This window comes from Jaculus jaculus, chromosome 9, assembly GCF_020740685.1.
Source record: "Jaculus jaculus isolate mJacJac1 chromosome 9, mJacJac1.mat.Y.cur, whole genome shotgun sequence".
NCBI lineage: Eukaryota > Metazoa > Chordata > Mammalia > Rodentia > Dipodidae > Jaculus > Jaculus jaculus.
This window is the reverse complement of record NC_059110.1, coordinates 14,350,930-14,370,711: the sequence shown is the minus strand read 5'-3', so window position 1 is coordinate 14,370,711 and position 19,782 is coordinate 14,350,930. Positions and strand designations below refer to the sequence as shown.

General features: G+C 41.9%; 1 protein-coding gene across 1 annotated transcript in view; it reads left to right on the top strand.

The window, feature by feature from the left end:
• Positions 1–19,782, top strand: part of Esr1 (estrogen receptor 1) — a 266,953-nt gene that overhangs the window by 128,058 nt on the left and 119,113 nt on the right. Inside the window, exon 5 of the mRNA XM_012951315.2 lies at positions 9,361–9,696. Within this exon, the coding sequence (XP_012806769.2) occupies positions 9,361–9,696 (336 nt within the window). The remainder of the gene's footprint in view (positions 1–9,360; positions 9,697–19,782) is intronic.

Below are 19,782 nucleotides of genomic sequence, written 5' to 3'. Positions count from 1 at the left end.
CACGTGCCATCACACCACGGAATGCCACATGACACAGAACGCCATCACACCACACAATGCCATCACTCCACAAATACTGCGTGAATACCTGGGCCCAGATTTCTGACCATTTATGTTATGAATTGCAGTGTTTTTTTTACTGCACATACAAAGTTGTCTGTTTCTACAGAAACATAATGGTTTAATTATGGAAAACAAAGACTTTTAATATTTTCTTACTGTTCTTCCTCAGCACGTAAGTATTAAATTGGCACCTCTTTGGAACATATTGTGTTAGGCAAACAGTCAAAGCCGTCTCATTTGAATGTAAATTTACTTAAATCTTTACAAAACGATAAATTTATATGCATAGGAAAGAATTATGTCTAAATGAGTTTCTTCATAGTTTGTTATTAGCACATGTTTTGTTTTCATTGTGACTATGTGTATGCATGTTCATGTGTGTGCGTGTCGGTGAGCATGTGTGTGCTCTGGCTTCTTCCATGACATCTCGGGTTACAAACTCACACACTCATGCTTGCAAGAGAAGCAGTTTATCTACTGAGCCATCTCCCTAGCCCATATGTGTATTGTATATACCAATCTACTACACAAAAATTTCTTAGACAAAATGGGCTTATGCATGTAAAAAGTTGAAGCAGACGTGATAGAGGGGCCTTTTCTGTGGCTATTATTATGATACACAAACTTTGGAGTCACATGTACCTTGCCCTTGGTGTGACCTCATGCATGATAGTCTAAGCTGCTTTTTGTCCCTGTTAAATGCAGCCAGTACTTTTCTTACACAATTCATCTGGAATATTTCAAGAACATTAGAACTGATGCAAGAAAGTCTCTCTGGAACAGTTTTATTGTTGGTTATCTTTATTTAATTTTTAACTAATTGGCACTTGTAGTTTCTTCAATATATTGAATTAAAAAAGCTTTTAGTGTATTTCTTTGTCTGGTTTTTTTAATACCTCATAGGTAATGTTAAATTAATGAGAAACAATAGAAAAGTAATTATGCAAATGTTTGAAATACTTAATAATACTCTGAAGTAGTTGTAGGAAACTGGAAAAATGTTGTATTATTTCTTGTAGAGACATAAGTTCTTAAGAGGAAAAAAGATCATTTCATTAAAAGAACATTTAAAAGGTAAAATGCATTAGAAGCAAATAATCCAGTTAATTCCATCATTAATTAATATTCAGATGGTAAATTAACCTTTCTTGAAATTCAGTGGCCTAACTAAAGTATTTAAAGACAGAAAAATGCATGATTAATGTCTAGCTGGGCACAATAGACCATGTTTATATTATCCTAGCACTTATGAGGTAAAAGCAGGAAGACTGAATTTCAAGGCCAGCCTGAGCTAAATAGAAAGTTCAATATTATCCTGCACTGCACAGTGAGACCCTGTTATATAAGAAACTAAGGGCTGGGAATGTATCACAGAGATAGACACTTGCCTAGCCTATGCAAGATTGAGAGATGGATTCCTAGATCTATAAAGCATAACAAAATAACTCTAGGTCTGGAGAGATGGGTTAGTGGTTAAGGTGCTTATCTGTGAAGCTTAAGGATGTAGGTTTGACTCCCCAGAACCCACATAAGCCAGACACACAAAGCAATGCATGCACACAGGATTTCCCATGTGCACATGGTGGCACATGCATCTGAAGTTCAAATGCAGTGGCTGGAGACCCTAGAATGCCATGTCTCTCTCTCTCATAAAATAAAAATAAAAAAACAACTCTAAAATAATTGGAAGTAATCTTTCAATATGCCTCAGGCATTTGACTCAGTAGACTGCTCTTTTCATTTTGCTACCAGGATATAATTTAAGCAGTTGATATTCTTTTAGCTCCTTTCTGCTTGCCAAGGGTCAGCCTCTGTTCTGCCTAGCCAGTTGACCTTCTATTTTCAGGGTGCCATGAGATAGACTCCTCAGAATCTGTGTTTTCCCAGAGCTGGGCATCTTTCTTTCCTCTGCTTTTCATTCTCATCCCAATTGCCTGTGTTTATTAACTTCATAACTTCTTTTAAATTAACACCTCCTACAATGGATTAGCATCAGTTACTCAAATCCACATCAAACGCTACTGAGTAGAAGTTTTATACTTGGCCTTTCTGAATCCTTACAACGATGTGATGAGGCCATTAGAGTTGCATTGTTCCAGGGGGATAGAGTTTAAACTGGTGGCGTTTCACACTTACAGAGGGCATGACAGATACAAGCGAGTTTGGTTTTTCAGTCCTTTATATAAATCCATAGATCTGAATAAAAAAGTCTTTGAGGGTTGAGGGCCTTGCTCAGTGGTTAAAAGTACTTGCTTACTAAGCCTACCCACTTCGATTCACCTCCCCAGCCACCATGAACTTCTTGTCTAGAGAGGTTCCCTGCCGGATATTCGCTTAATCTATACTAATGGTCATTTTTGGACTTCTGTTTTGTCTCTGTTTTATGAACTGGTAGTTTAGTCCTTGGATTTTTCTCTAGTAGTTAAACAATGTACAGGGAAGAGGCTCAGCTTGTGTTACTCAGCTCTACAGATTATTCTGGAAGATGTCTTGGGATAATGGGTTTCTGTTTTATCTTTGGATTTCACGCTCACAACCCACTCTACGTAACTAAGAACTGGTCATATGCTCCGTAGATACAAAGCCTATGCCTAAACTCAGTTTTCATTTAACCTGGGCATAATGGAAATAAAAACTGTGTCCTTTTTTTTTTTTACCCTTTGGCATCTGTCCGTTCATATGTGTTTCTGAATGCCTATAAAATATGTATATAATATTATCACTTTTCATGTATGCAATTCTGATTACCTGAGACTAGAAAGACTTCCTCATCGAGCCACACTCTGGGGCCCTATCATGTGCAGTTGACCATATCATGCGCACAAAGTTTCTATTTTTGTTTTGTTGGTACATTTTGTAGGGACTCTGACATTTAAAAAATAGCGTATTTGAGATAAATAAGAGAAAATATTTGCTAATGCCCATTGAATCTACCTTCGTCTATTTGACTAAGAGTTTTTTTTTACCAGTAGCATTCTCATCTCTCTGGTCACACTTTTTTTTTTTTTTTTTTTTTTTTTTTTGGTTCTACATTTCAGACCTGTGGGCATTTAAAAAAGTATTCATGGGAAATTTCGTAGACGTGTATAGTGTAGCTTTATTCTACTTAACCATCATCATCTCTTGTCCCCCTCCCCTTTCTGAACACCTTTTCTTCCCAATTTGGCCCGCTTCTAGTTTTATACCTTTTTATTTTGGTAGCCCAATAAGTTTAGTTAGTGCCTCACGTATGAGCAGGGGCAGCTGGCCATTTACTGGAGGACGGGCAACCTGCCAGTGGCTGCCCTGTCGATGAAAATGTCTGCCCTCCCCGTCAACCATTAGCTACCAGTAGCTCCTCAGGGAAGGGTGAGGCCTTGTGAGCCTGTCTCGGTGCCTTGTGGCCATTTTTCTCTTATATTTAATAGCCTGAGTCATATAGTCGTAAGACTCAAGTGGGTGTAGAGGTTCAGCTCATTGTTTCAGATGCCATTAAATCTAAACTGTCTAAATCATCTCTTCTAACTTCCCCCAGAAGGGGCATTTCATGCCCATATAAACTCTTCGCTTAACCTACTCTTCAAAGCCACCAGCGATCCAATTCATTTACAACGTGTCACTTCTGAGGGTGGCAGCTTCTCTCTGGACTGTCAGTCTATTGCCGACCTCTTCTTTATGTGACCATCTGCCGGGCATTTCTGCATTCTGCTTCTCCTTTAGTCCTTGGACCCTTAGGTAACCATTTGAGCGCGGCTCATGCAGAACGGCCCATCCAGGGCAGTGTTTGTGCATCCACGAAGCCTTCTTTGCTCCAGACTGACCTATCCTGTTTCTCACTTGCTCTCTACAAGGTCTGATTGCATGTCTCCCCAACATTCTCACTACTCTCATCTGAACAGGTTTAGTTTTCTTTATAAATATTTAATTAAATAAACTTATTTATTTAAGAGAGAGAGAGAGATAGAGGGAGGGAAAGAGAAAAGGTGCACTAGGGCCTTTAGCCACTACAAATAAACTCCAGATGCATGTGCCATCTTGTGCATCTGGCTTATGTGGGTCCTGGGGAATCGAACTAGGGCCCCTAGGCTTTGCAGGCTAGTGTCCTAACCTCTAAGCCATCTCTCCAGCGCCAGTTTATTTTTCTTATCCAGCAATGAACGAGCGTGGTGCTTGACGTGTGCCCCAGTGAGCTGAGAGTGCAACGAGAGTACCATCTCCCAGAATTCGATTTCTTAGATGTTGGTACTACTGAAAATGAAATGGTTGAAATGTGTGACTGTGGCTAATGGCTGGTCACATGTCATCATTTTGATGTGACCACTTTTTAACTTACTAACAGTTATTATATTAAGGGAAATAATTTAAAAGTCATTTAGCTGGAAAACAAAACAAAATAATACCAGTTTCACTGCAGAGTAAGCATCTAGAATCATGGAGAATGACCGTAGGTAAGTCCACAAAGCTCTCACACGACCGGTTTCAAATATTGACTTTCTAAGGTCAATATGAGAATGGCTTCGTTACACATGCTTCTAGCATATAGTGTTTAAATGTGAGTGCTCAGTGTCTGTTGGTGATAAAAATAAGAATCATTACTATTATTATTTCTTCCAAGACATCTGATAATTGCTCAGCTTAATACTGAGCAAATAGTTTGGATTGATGGCTTCTCAAGGTGTATAAAATGTCACTTATATCTAATTTGGACCTGTAACAATAAAAATTTTAATTTTTTGCACATATATGTGTGCATGGTATGCTTATACACATGCAGGTGTGTGTGGTTGTGCATGTGTGCATGTGTGTGGAAGCCAGCGGTCAGCGTCTGGGTCTTCCTCTGCTCCTCTCCACCTTTGTTCTTTGAGACGATGTCTCTGATGAATGCAGAGCTTATTGACTTAACTTACGGACATGACCCACCACACCTTGTGTTTTTATGTGACAGTGTGGATTAAACTTGGGTCCTCATGATTGGGCAGCAAGCAATTTATTCCCTCAGTCATCTTCCCAGATCCGAAAGTTATGTCTTTAAAAAATTTATAGGCATGCATTTGTCACATGTTTTTTAAAAATTTTTATTTATTTACTTGAGAGCGACAGTGCGAACGAACTCCAGACGCGTGCGCCCCCTTGTGCATCTGGCTAACGTGGGACCTGGGGAACCGAGCCTCGAACCGTGGTCCTTAGGCTTCACAGGCAAGCGCTTAACCGCTAAGCCATCTCTCCAGCCCTGTCATGTGTTTTTTTTTGAAGTAGGGTCTCGCTCTAGCCCAGGCTGACCTGGAATTCACTATGTAGTCTCAGGGTGGCCTTGAACTCATGACCATCTTCCTGCCTCTGCCTCCAGAGTGCTGGAATTAAAGGTGTGGGCCAGCATGACCAACTTTTGTTACATATTTGGATAAAATAGAACAGAAAGAACACAGTTCGCATACTTGTTATTCACTTGTTTAGTGATAGAATGGATGACGTACTGTATTGATTTTTTAAAAAGACTTTTATTTATTTATTTGCAAGGAGAGAGCATGAATGAATGAATAAATGAAAATATGGGTGGATCAGAGCCTTTTGCCACTGCAAATGAACTGCAGATACATGTGCCTCTTTGTGCATCTGGTTTTACATGGATCCTAGGGAAGCGGATTTAGGAGTCAGATTTGCATGCAAGCACTTCCAACTGCGGAGCCATTTCTCCATCACTGTATTTACTTTTGATGCATTCAATGTTAAAATAATTGTATGAACTTTTTATCAAAATGATAACTTCTTCCTTGTAAGTCTAAAACCTGTTATTATCTGACAAATGTTGGAGTGATTAACTTTTTAAAATGCATAGAAGGTTGGGTGAATTTTTGACTTTTAAAATATTCATTTTTGCTAATAACATTTCATTAGCACAAAAATGGTCCCTTTTCAGGCTCAGCTTGTGAGTCCAAACCTCGGAGATGACAGCAAAAAGCCAGACCCCTCCTCCTGTCCCACTTGGCTCCATAATTTAGTTAGTGAGGATCTCAGGTGGATAAAATGTAGGGAGAAAATTATTTTCAATGATTTAGAACCTTTAAATTTAGAGAAAAGTCATTTACAAAAAGCTTACAGCTTAAGTACACTATTTGAGGAACTTTATCAAGTACTAAGACAATGCAGTGTAACTCAGTAGCCTGACACATTTACTGAGCACCCCTAGGGTCCCAAGACTGGATCATAGATTTGGGGCAAAAGAGTATACCGATCTAGGACTCTACTTGGTTGATAAAGTTGTTCAGCAAATTAAAAAAAAATTGTGTGTGTGTGTGTGTCTGTGTGTGTGTGTGTGTGTGTGTGTGTGTGTGTAATGCACACATGCCAGGGCCTCTTGCTGGAAATGAACGCCAGATGCTTGTACCACTTTTTGGGGGGAGGTCCGAGGAAGGGTCTTTCTTGCTGTAGCCCAGACTGACCTGGAATTCACTATGTACTCTCAGGGTGGCTTCCAACTCACAGTAATCCTCCTACCTCTGCCTCACAAGTGCTGGGATTCAAGGTGCCTGCCACCACGCCCGGCACAACTGTCTTATTACGTGGGTGACTTGGGAGTTGAGCCAGGGTAGGTTGAGAATTGAACCCAAGCCAGCAGACTTTGCAAGCAAAAGCCTGTAACTGCTGAGCTGTCTCTCCAGACCCAAGAAATGCTTTTTCTTTTCTAGAAATGATCTTTAGGGCCAAGGAGATGGCTCAATAGGAGTGTTTGCCACATTCTAATCCCAAGAACCCACATAAAAGCCTGATGCAACGATGAGCTCACTGGCTGGTTAGCTGATATTCACAGCAGTGTACAAGAGACCCTGACTTGAAGAAGAAGGAGAGTACTGACGGTCATGACTGTCCTCTGAGCTCCCCACTTTACGCTGTGGCAGGCATGCACCAGCCCTCACACACAAACACATCACACACACACGCACATGCACTCACAGTAATAAAAATGTCCTTTAAGGGCTGGGGGGATGGCTTAGTGGTTAAGGCGTTTGCCTGCGAAGTCTAAGGACTCAGGTTCAATTCCCCAGGGCCCACGTAGGTCACATACACAAGGGGGCGCACGTGTCTGGAGTTTGTTTTCAGTGGATGAAGGCCCTGGCGTACCTATTTTCTCTCTCAATCTCCTCCTTTTTCTCTGTTAAATAAACAAATAAAAATACTTTAAAATGTCCTTTAAAACTAATCTACAAGGAATAAAATATTGGCTTGTACATAATATTCCTTGGGACTCATTGCCAGTTGTGAAAATAGTTCAACACAAGCAAATGAGCACAGTTTTGTTTTCTTTTTTTTCGTATCCTCTCGTTTTGGGGCGTTGTATTCCTGTTACCATTAACTTCAAGAAAATTTCAGCTTTTCTTTTCAAATTTTTTTTATTAACAACTTCTATGATTATAATAAATATTCCATTTAATCCTCTCCTTTCCCCCACTTTCCCCTTTGAAACTCCACTCTCCATCATAGCCCCTCCCCCTCTCAATCAGTCTCTCTTCTATTTTGATGTCATGATCTTTTCCTCCTGTTATGATGGTCTTGTGTAGGTAGTGTCAGGCACTGTGAGGTCATGGGTATCCAGGCCATTTTGTGTCTGGAGGGAGCACATTGTAAGGAGTCCTACCCTTCCTTTGGCTCTCACATTCTTTCTGCCACCTTGGAAGGTGTGAGTGGTCCTGTCACTTCTTTCCAGCACCATGATGCCTATAACACTCTCACCACTCTGTTTCTTCATGGGACAAGATGATCACAACAGTGTAGAAGTGATGCAGCCTGAGTACAATCATCCTGCAGGGCCCTCAGGTCTCTGCCAGGTATAGGAATGGGTTCACAGTCCTTGTCTGATAGAAGTGGCTTGAGACTAGGGACTTTGGATTTCTCTGTGTTTGACCCAGTCCTAGAGTCTAAGTCTCTAAGTTTAAGGCCTGCTTTTTGTTTCCTTTGTTTCTTTGTTAAGTGGAGAAGTTTCTCCAAACTATGCTGCTTGGAGTTGAAGGTGTGGTAGAAGTAGCAACTCTTTCCCTCTTGCTTTTTATTTTTATTTATTTACTTGAGAGAGAGAGAGAGAGAGAGAGAGAGAGAACAGGCATGCCAGGGCCTCCAGCCACTGCAAACAAATTCCAGATGCATGTGCCACCTTGTGCATCTGGCTTACATGGGCCCTGGGGAATAGAACCTAGGTCCTTTGGCTTTGCAGGCAAGCGCCTTAATTGCTAAGCCATCTCCTCAGCCCTCCTTCTTGCTTTTATCAGGGAATCTTATTATTATACTAAAACCAAATACTGTAATCTCTTAATGTTTCCTTAGCTCTTTAAATGGTACTTGTGGGTAAATAATTATTCAAATCAATGCTTCTGTTGGAATTCAGCCACTTGAGAGTCTTATTCCATAATTTTGTTTCCCTCCACTATCAAAAACACACTTTTAATTTGCTATTAAATGAACATTTATAGCAGAAGCAAGCTTTGATATTGAACCATATTTCAAGAATAACTAGTTATTACATATTTTCATTTGTGTTTTTTTCATAGCAACACCCCCTAGCACACACAGAAAAACTGGATATCAGAGCCAGCCAGTCACTACTGGATCATAAAAGCTGACTGTACATGTTCAGGAGTTTTGTAAGTCTCTGATGTCAGGCAAATGTCGTGAAGCTTGTTATAGTGGCATTATTTACAGCACAAAAGCTGGCAAAGGCCACACATCAGGGACTTTCCTCTTCTTTTGGAGAGACAGTTTATTAAATAGTTACTAGTTGGCTTGTGTCCTTGAACATTTATTTTTATTCATTTATGTTTTCAATTTTTTTATGAGAGAGAGAGAGAGAGAGAGAGAGAGGGGGGGGGGGGGGAATGAGAGGGGGGAGAGAATTGGCATGCCAGGGCTTCCAGCCACTGCATTCACACTCCAGACATGTGTGCCAACTTGTACATATGTGCAACCTTGCACACATGTCTCCTCATGCATCTGGTTTATGTGGAATCTGGGAAGTCAAACATGGGTCCTTAAGACTTTGGAGGCAAGTGCCTTACCTGCTAAGCCACCTCTCCAGCGAGGCTATTATCTTTGAGGATTTTTTTTTTTTTTTTTTTTTAAGGTAGGGTCTCGCTCTAGCTCAGGCTGACCTGGAATCCACCATGTAGTCTCAGGGTAGCCTAGAACTCACGGTGATCCTCCTACCTCTGCCTCCTGAGTGCTGGGATTAAGGGCATGCGCTACCATGCCTGGTTTGAGGATATTTTTTTGTATGAAAGTTTACATGAGACAAATGTAACCTGATTTTTTTTTATCCCTCTGCCATTTTAGGGATACGGAAAGACCGAAGAGGAGGGAGAATGTTGAAACATAAACGCCAGAGAGATGACTTGGAAGGTAGAAATGAAGTGGGGTCCTCTGGAGACATGAGATCTGCCAGCCTTTGGCCCAGCCCTCTTGTAATTAAGCACACTAAGAAGAACAGCCCCGCCCTGTCCCTGACAGCCGATCAGATGGTCAGTGCCTTGCTGGAGGCTGAGCCGCCCATAATCTATTCGGAATATGACCCTTCTAGACCCTTCAGTGAAGCTTCCATGATGGGCTTATTGACTAACCTGGCAGACAGGGAGCTGGTTCACATGATCAACTGGGCGAAGAGGGTACCAGGTAAGCATGTTGAGATCAGCTTCTATTTTTAGAGTAAATAACTTTTTAAGAACTGGTTGTGATATCGTGGGAGAAATAGTAATATTAATTTTCAAGGATAGAGAAAGAAAATGAGAGAGAGAAAGAGGAAGAGATTGGGTACACCAGGGCCTCTTGCCACTTCAAATGAACTCCAGCTGCATGTGCCACTTTATGCATATGTTTTTACATGGGTACTGGGGAATTGAACCCAGACCACTGAGCTTTATAAACAAGCACCTCGAGCGATTGAGCCATCTCCACAGCACCCAAATACGTCTATTAATGAACAATTTTTCCTTAAGGGATATTTTTTTCAAAGATTGAACTGAAGGTATGGTAATAGATTTATTTGCTGAATGCCAACTGTTTACAAAGCCTGGCTTATGCATAGTATTTTAGAAGAAATGTAATAGGAAAATAAATGAGGACATCACCCCTGAAAGGAGCTCATGGAAAGATCCAGAGGTTGAAGTTGCATTTTGCTCCTTCTCAATGTCCTCTGAAGTGGTGTTTCTACAACACTTGGCTATTGCTCTTGTTCAGAACTAGAGAAGGACTCTGGTTATGATGGAAATAAGACTCACTTGTGACTCAACACATGTGTTATACATGCACATGTAAGCTTGTGCCAAGAGGAAGTTAAATGCTCTTTACAAATGTTTTTATTTATTTATTTTCAAGCAGAGAGAGACAGACACAGAGAGAAAGACAGAGTGAGGAAGGGAGGGAGAAAAGAGTGAGAGAACGGGTGCGGCAGGGCCTCCAGTCGCTACAAACAAACTCCAGCTGCATGAGCCACTTTGTGCACCTGGCTTTATGTGGGTACTGGGGAATTGAACCCAGATCATTAGACTTTGAAAGCAAGCATTTTAACCCCTGGGCCATAAATCTCTTCTCTGGGACCAGTGATTGAATCAGTGGTAGATTTAGTTAGGTATTTTTCCCATTTAGTTTCTTTCAATGGATGGAAGTATTACCCATAATGCACAAGAGGTTTTTATGAAACTAAAAAATGAAATGCGGATTTTTGTACTTGAATTTTTCAAGGCCACTGACATAGGCTGAGTAAATGTATGTCTGGCCTTAGATGATCTTAGAGGTATTTATAGAAAAAGCCACATACAAGCATGTGTCCCTTGAATAGCGACGCAGTACGGCAGTGGTCCCAGCTTGCCAGACGGCATTGCATTAGGTGGTCTGCATGCTGACTTGTGCGAAGCACTGTGTCACTAGACAGATGCAGGCTGGCGGAGGTGGCCAGCTCACCCAGCAAACAGAAAGCCTTTGAAACAACTGGAATTATTTTCCAATTCTTTACCAGTAGAGGAAAAATTTATGAATTTAGCCCTTGTTTAGCTATTGCCTTGTTAGACTCAGAACTAAACCCATATATGTTAACAAGATATAATAAAACTACTCTTAAACTAAAAATCTGAGCCCTGTTTAGAGCTCAACCTTCCTAACAACTACTGTGCATTAAGACTAAAATGTTCCCTCTTTGTCTGTCTTTTTAGAGGTTCCCTGCTTCTCCAATGTGCCTGTGGCAGCTACCTTAGTGAGGCACCTTTTTTTTTTTTTTTCTTTTCTGAGGCAGGGTCTCACTGTAGCCCAGGCTGACTTGGAATTTGCTATGCAGTCTCAGGCTGGCCTTGAACTCACAGTGATCCTCCTACCTCTGCCTCCTGAGTGCTGGGATTAAAGGCGTGCACCACCATGCCTGGCCAGCACCCTACTTTTTTATAAGGGGCAGAGGGATGTCCAGGAGAGTGTAGTCACGACCCAGTGTCTGTCAGTAGCTGAGTCCCACTTAAGTGCTACTAAAGGCTGAAGCAAGTAAGGTCAAGAAGACAGGGAGGGGTACAGCATCTCTGTCTCAGACTTTGGAACAATTATCATATTCTATTCTTGGAGGTTCCTGTGCATTCCAGGGACTTGGCAAGGCACAAGGCACACCAGTATCTGCTTCCCAGCTACACCCAGAGCTGACACCTCACTCTCGGGCTGTCGTGGAATCACAACATGACACATGATAGGCTACAGTGTGGTGAGGAAAACAGCATAGTATGGAAGTACAGGCGACATCTTGGAGAGACGGCACGTGCTGTATGTAAAGGCAAGACTTGCTGTGTAGAATTTGTAGTTGTTTTACAGTAAGAACCCCCAAGGCTGAGTTCCAGTGTCCTTGACAACGGTGCCAGCACTCTGGGCTGTGGTGCACAGCCTCCTTTGGAGTGTTTATTCCCAGTCAGCCCTACCCAGCTTCCCGCTGCTTCTGAGAAATCTCTGGGTGAAATGCAAAGAGAAGCAACAACTATTTGCTGATTTTTCCCACATGTGAAACTGTGACGTTCCATAGAGATCTGAAAGCCAGATGGGATAACACCTTAAAAACCCTTTTTGTCATCTTGAGAGGATTGCCGTGATGGGACCGTCAGGCTCTTTTAGCTGTGTTCTCCCCAAGGACCTGGCTCAGTGAATCTAAGGGACCTCAGAATCCGCATGGTCAGCTTGAGAACCATAGCTTTGCTACTGGAAGTCCTAGGCTGTATTATTGGGATTGTTGGTCAGTGGCTTAGCTCCTTGGGGGGGGGCAGACATGGAGCATGTCAACTTTTATTTATTTATATGCTAGAAGACAGGTTACTGTTTAAGTGTTATGGGTTGAATAGCATTCTCTCAAAAACATATGCTGAAACCTAGCCTCTTATATGCCAACATGCGACCTTATCTGGAAACAGAATCTTACAGAATAGGGAATCAAGGCGATAAGTTCATTTGCATGCCTCTATTCCAGTATGCCCGGCATCTTCATTAGAAGGGGAATTGAGACGCTAAAAGAGCATGTGTGGAAGACACTGATGTGGAAAGACATGGTAAAGGTGGTCATGTGACTGGACACGTGATGCTCACAAGACAAGGCTCACCAAGGTTTGCCAGCTAATACTGGAAGGTAGAAAAAGCAACCATGGGCTGTGCCCTAAGACCTGGAGAGACTGTGGTACTGCCAAACCTTGATCTTGAACTACTGGCTTTAAGACTTGTGAATTTATTTTGTTTGTTTTAAAAGCCACACTATTTTTTGATACTTTGTATGATACCCTCAGAAAGAATACAAAATATATTAATGATTTTTTATATTTATGTGGCACTAAGGATAGACTGTAGGTCTTTGTGCATGACAGGCAATTGCTCTACTGCTGAGATAAATCCTCATCCCTGCTTTGTAATAAAAAAAAATAGTTTTGTTTATTTGCAATGAGAGAAAGAGAGAGTGAGAATGAGTGTGTCAGGGCCTTCTGCCACTGTAAACAAATTCCAGATGCATGCCCAACTTTGTGCATCTGGCTTTACAAGAATATTGGGGAATCAAATCAAGGCATCAAACTTTGCAAGCAAGTACCTTTCACTGCTGAGCCATCTCTTCACCCCATGTTTCATAGTTTTGAGGAGAGAAACAAAAACACAAATAGTGGTTGGAATCAAGAATGAAAGTGGGCGTGGCAGCTCACACCTGTGACCCCAGTGCTCATAAGGTTGCGGTACAAGGATGGTCACACATTTGTGCCTCTCTTGGGCTACATAGTGAGTTTGAGGCCAACCCAGACTACTAAATATAGAGTGAAACCCAGTCTGACCAAATAAGCAAACAGCCAAAAGGTGGATAACTGAGTGTGGTGGTGTGTGTCTGTCATCTCAGCATTTGGTAGGCTGAGATAGGGACTCATGTGAGTTCAAGGCCACCTTGGACAACATAGAATGACCCTGTCTTGAAAATAAAAAGGAAAGTGTGGCTCATCCTGGGCAGGCTTGAGGAATCATTTACTTCTGTGTATCCTCTTCCCTGACAGCACAACTGGTCCCTTCCCTTTTGGTTTTGAAGCTGACCCAACTGGAACAGTCCCCTGCCTCCGCCTGGTCAATACCTTTTAAAAGGTTTTAACCAACAGAAGAATATTTTCACCTGGCACTTTTATAGTTTCTCTTTTTTACATTCATTTCTTTGGCCTATTAGAATTCATCCTGGGTTACCACGTGAGGTATGGCTCTCACTGTTTTTACATGTATGGATAGCCGCACCATTGCTTTGATTCCCTATGTTGAATAGCCTCCTGCAGAAATATTTTAAAGGGTTCTTTCTGAGCTGAGCTGCTAAGCCCAAGGGCTTTATTAGCTTTTTTGTTAAGAGCTTTTAAATTAAGACCAAAGATTTGATCATTAGTCTACATTGGTGGGTATTTCTCCCAGTTCTGATATGAAAAAGAAAATAAGAAATCAATTCAAAGTTATATATTTCGCTTATTTTTTTGTCAACTGAATGCACACTGATTTTCTTTATTGTGCGGAAATATTTAATAATTCCAATTCCTTTTGGAAGTAAAAGAAAGAAGGAAATCATGACACGAGACAGTCACACGAGACCAATGCTGGCAAGAGATAGGTCATTTGGCAATAATCCAATCTTTATAGGATATCAAAAACTGTTTCTGAGAACAGAAAAAGGAGAGATGTGCCAGGCTTCCCTTCTCTCTTGTCTCCTCTGTTGCAGATACCCTACAGATGCCCCAGGGTGGGACCTAAAGGTCTTCTGGTGATTTTAGTCAACTGGGCATTTAGCCTCTGCAGACCTTCTGCCATCTCTTCAGGCTTAAGTGTCCCAATACCTTGCTCTATGTCCAAACACCAAAGTGTTCAGATTTTACTTGCAGCTGCCTGTAGGATAACAGCTGCAGCTCACCCTTTCAAGAATATATCCGAAGGGCAGCAAGCTCTTCTTGTCTGCTCCTTGCCAGACCTCAGCCATTCGTTTCTCCAGGGCTCTTTGCTCCTTCCAGGCTCTCCATCCTCTGTTCGTCCAGCGCGGCTTGGCTCTTTTTCACTAAGGCCCATTGGAAACACCTCTGAATTTATGCTGCTTCTGCATTCCATTGTCACTAGCTTAGTGCACACCCTGTTTCCCCCCCCACCCCATAACAAAGACGACAATGATCGTGTGCTAGCTTGTTTGGGTTTCTTCTTTTCTTCTGCATGTGTAGTGTGTACGTGTGTCTGTACATGTGGCTGCACTCGTGTGAATGGAATGTGTGTGCACCTGTGCACATGCAGAGACCACAGGTTGAACCTGGATGTCTTCTTTAGTCTCTCTCCACCTGATTCTTTGAAACAGGATCTTTTGGCTGACCCGAGAGCTTTTGGCTGGACTAGCTGGCCATGATGCTGCAGGGATTCTCCTGTCCAACCCTCCCCAGGACTGGGATGACAGCTGCCCACCACCATGCCTGGCTTTATGTGGGTGCCAGGGATCCAGATTCAGGCCCTCGCCCTTGTGTGGCAAACCCCTTACTCACTGGGCCATCTCCCCAGCCCTTCATTGCTCTTTTTTTTTTCCTCCACGTTTCTCATCTCAATTCATTCTACCCATCATTGCTAACATAATTTCTATAAATCTTGATCTCAAATCATTACGTGGAGCTCGAGGTGTACCTTGGTTGCTAGAGCGCTTGTGCATCTTGGTGGTCGAGTGCTTGCGCAGCTTGGTGGTCCAGGAGTGCTGCGAGCCACTCTGGTAGAGATCTCGCTTACCATGCAGCATGCACAAGGCTCTACACTCCACCCTCAGCACTACAAAGTGCTGTGCCCGGACGTGTTGATCACCTGTGGTTCCCATAGCAAAGATCACAAGAAAGGCAGCTTAACCCAGCAGAAGTGCATTCTCTCACACTTCTGGAGTCCCATGGTCTAAAACCAAGAGACCAACAGGGTACTTGGTGCTCAGTCAGAGGGCTCTAGGTCTTACTTTGGACCTCTGATGGCTGCTGGAAGTCCTGGGAGAGCCTCGGCTTGCAGCATGTCTCAGTGTTGACCACCGTGAGCCAGCACACAATGGGGTGTTCTCTCTGTATGTCAATGTCTGTGCACCCAAGTGCAGCACCATGTTGGACTTTAGACCCTATTTCAATCCAGTATGACATCTTCATGTGGCTATGTCCATACAGACCCAATTTTTAAATAATGTGGCACTTGCAGGTCCCAGGTGGACACACGTTGTAGGAGGGCAACCATTCAATTCAAAACTCCATTGAGACCTTATTATCTTACTCAGTCAACACTTCAGCAAATAAGTGTTCCCTAAAGCTTAAAATATTGAAGCAGATTATGCCAAAATTATAAATTAATGTATTTGTGTGTGGAAGGGAGAGAGAGCGAGAGAGAGAGGGAGAGAGAGAGAGAGAGAAAATGGGTATATCAGGGCCTTCTTGCCACTGCAAATGATATCCAGACATATGTGCCACTTTGTGCATGTAGGTTTATGTGGATATAGGGAAATCAATCTTGGGCCTGCAAATTTTGAAAACAAGTGCCTTTAACCACTTTGCTCAGCTCCAAAGTTACTTTTTAAATAGAGTGATTTTTGCAAAAAGGTCTTTAATTTATTTCTACTTTATAGTTTAATCTGTGAATCTCAAGACATCTCATAGACCCACCCTGACCTCTGCCATTTTCCCCTTCATGCAGTATATTCAGTTTATTTTCTTTTGTTCAATCCCTGCATATTGTTCTTTCCTTGACCATTTTTTTTTCCCCTAAAGGAACACCAAAACTTCTAGATATTTCCTGAACTTCAAACTTTGTTACCAATATGACAGTGACTTGGGGTGTGCCTGGGCAGAGAAAGTGCTGTTGATCCAGATGTGCAGAGCAGAACTGTGTCAAGTGGGATCTAAACACAGGCATAACTCTGAACCGTTTCCTTATTTTCTTCATGGTAGATTTGTTGGCTGGATGATTCATTTGTTAAATAAATACTACAGAAGGCCATTGTTTTGGGTTAAGCTCCTGGAGTAGACCCCAGCAGACCAGATTCAAAAGTCAAAATGCAGTCAATCATCCTGAAAGTCAAACTGAAACCAAGTTGTTGTGTGACCTTCTGAGAAGTGAGCAGAGCTGACACAGGCGTGCTTCCACTGGCATGGAAATGGAGTTCTTCTCTGTTAATACATCCTACAAAGGAACCCAAGGCTGAGGGGCGATATCACAGTGGGTAGAGTGCTTGCCCGTAAGCATGAAGACCTGAGCTTGGATGCCCAGCGCCCTCATAGAGTTGGACACTATAGCGTGTGTCTGTAATCCCAGCACGTGGAAGGCAGGAGAATTCCCCTGACTTGTGGGCCAGAGAGCCTGGTGAGCGCAGTGGTGAAGAGTGACTCTGCCTCACGTAAGGTAGAAAGTGAGGACCAGCACCTTAGGTCGTCCTGTGACTACCACTCCTGCACAGTGGCGTGTGCATGCCTCATAGCAATATACGCCGGGCGTGGTGGCGCACACCTTTAATCCCAGCACTCGGGAGGCAGAGGTAGGAGGATTGCCATGAGTTCGAGGCCAGCCTGAGACTACACAGTGAATTTCCTAGGTCAGCCTAGGCTAGAGTGAGACCCTACCTCAAAAAAAATACATATATTTACATATACATATATACATACATACATATATATATATCATATATATATCATATACATCAAGGAACTGGAGAGATGGCTTAGCAGTAAGGAGCTGGCCTGCAAAATTAAGGACCCATGTTCAATCTCTCTCCAGATCCCATGCAAGCCAGATGCCCAAAGGTGATGCAAGTGCAAGGCTGCACATGCCCATTAGGTGGTACAAACATCTGGAATTTTACTATAGTGACTGAGGTCTTAGTGTGCCAATTCTCTCTCTTTCTCCCTTGCTCCTGCTAAATACACACACACACATACACACACACACACACACACACACACACCGGAGCTGGAGAAATGGCTAAGTGGTTAAGGTTCTTGCCTACAAAGCCAAAGCACACAGGTTTGATTCCCCAGTACCCATGTAAGCCAGATGCACAAAGTGGTGCATGCATTTGGAGTTTCTCACAGTGGCTAGAGGTCCTGGTATGCCCATTCTCTCTGTGTGTGTGTCTGCCTCGTTATCTCTCTCTCTCCCTCAATAAATAAATAAAAATAAAAACTATACACACCAGAATAGATTTCATTTAAAAAGTATTGAAAAAGTAATGTGAAAATTTGATGTGAACCAGTTATTTCTTACTGTACTGTCCCCTTGTCTACATTTCACAAAGTATTTTGAAATGAGCAATCTATTTTTTTTTTGAAAAAAAATTTTTATTTTTTTCATTTATTTGTTTGAGAGAGAGAAAGAGAGGCAGATAGAAATAGAATGAGCCACCTTGTGCATCTGGCTTATGTGGGTCCTGGGGAATAGAGTCTAGCTCCTTTGGCTTTGCAGGCAACCACCTTGACTGCTGAGCCATTTCTCCAGCCTCAACCTATGTTTTATTATGTGTTTTTTTAAAAAAGATTTTTGTCTGTCTGTAAAACCAGCCTTTTGTGCTTGGCCCGTTGTAACACATTCTATTTTATAGAATGCAATGTTAACTGGTTCTAGAATAACAAAGCAAAGCCAAGAAAGGTCTCTAAACTCCTTGGGATGTTTATTTTTTGACAATGCTGTAGCTGAATTTCCTTTTGAGATGAAGTATTTCTGCAGTCTGGATTTAATTTGCTGAAACTATCAACTTGTTCTCTTTATTTTTAAATTAGTGAATTAATTAATTTGCATGTATGTGTATGTGGGGTGGCAGAGCCTCTTGTCCCTGCAAATGAGATGCTTGTACCACATCATGCATCCGGCTTCACGTGGGTATCTGAGGATAAAAGCCAGTCAGTAGGTTTTGCAAACAGCTACCTTAAACCACGAACCATCTAGCCAGGCCCCTATCAACTTGTTCTTTGAACATTGTGTATGGGCACAATAAATTTACTTTAGATGAATCACATTTTAACATAAGTATATTTTAAATAAAACTGATGGCAGATACTCCCTTAAGTAAGCATTGCTGTGACAAAAAATTTCCTTTTTTTTTTTAATTAAGTTTATTTATTTTATTTATTTAAGGAGAAAGAGGGAGAGAGAGAGATATGTAGAGCAAATGGGCACACAAGACCTCCAGCTGCTGCAAAGGAACTCCAGATGGATGCCACCTTTTGCATCTGGCTTATGTGGGTACTGAGAAATTAAACCCGGGTCCTTTGGCTTTGCAGGCAACTGCCTTAACCACTAAGCAATCTCTCCAACCCCACATTTTCCTTTTAGTGGAAATATCATTTTTCACAAATTTGGATTTCTTGACATGAGTACCATGAATACAGATTATTGTAATATATCTGAACTCTTAGAAAGTCCCTGAGTCCGCATGACTTCTCTAAGATAAATGTGGCTACCTTTCTAGGTGACTGGTCAGGTGATTTTTTTTCTTAGTTTAATCTATTTTGCATCTAGATACCTCGAGTCTGTTTGATTCACAGTAAAGGTACTTTAGTCCCCTATGGGCCACAGTGTCGCCATGGTGGGGTCAGCCTGGTTTGAACTTTCCTGTTGTGTAGTGAAGTTACATCTCAGCAATGTAAGATAGTAGTTTTGTTTACGGATCAACCACTAGAGAATTGCAAAGAGGTGAGAAAATTGCTGTTGATTGTCATAGAGTTTAAGTACATAGAAATGTTTAAAAAAAAATAAAACAGTGAGTGCATTGGAAGGAATACCACTTTGGAGTAGAACTAAGAGAACTTACCTCTTTCCCAGCTCCCTATATAAGTCTTAACTTTCATAAAGAGCTCACCAAATAGATTTTTAAGTGTATTTCATATTGTCAGTGAGTTATTGCTTTCTTTTGCAGGAATGAGAGGGCTTTTGTCTAAAGGTTTGCGCGGCAGTCTTTGCATTAGGCTCTAACATAAACCTGACTGTTTGCTTTTGGTACAATTATTATTATTCCCCTCTTACCCTCCTGCTAGCTTTCAAATACTCATGTTAAGCATTCTTCTTGTTTGTGTAAATCCACTGCCTCAAGGAAGTGGCTGAACATTGAGATAGAGTGAAAATTAGACTTAGATGAACTGGAACATAAGTCTATGTATTCCTCTATTCCCACAGCAGGCCTGGTCTCTCAAGGTGATTCATAGCTGAAAGGTGTTAGTCATTAGGTAAACGGGGGCCCCCTCCCGCCAGCCCTTGAGG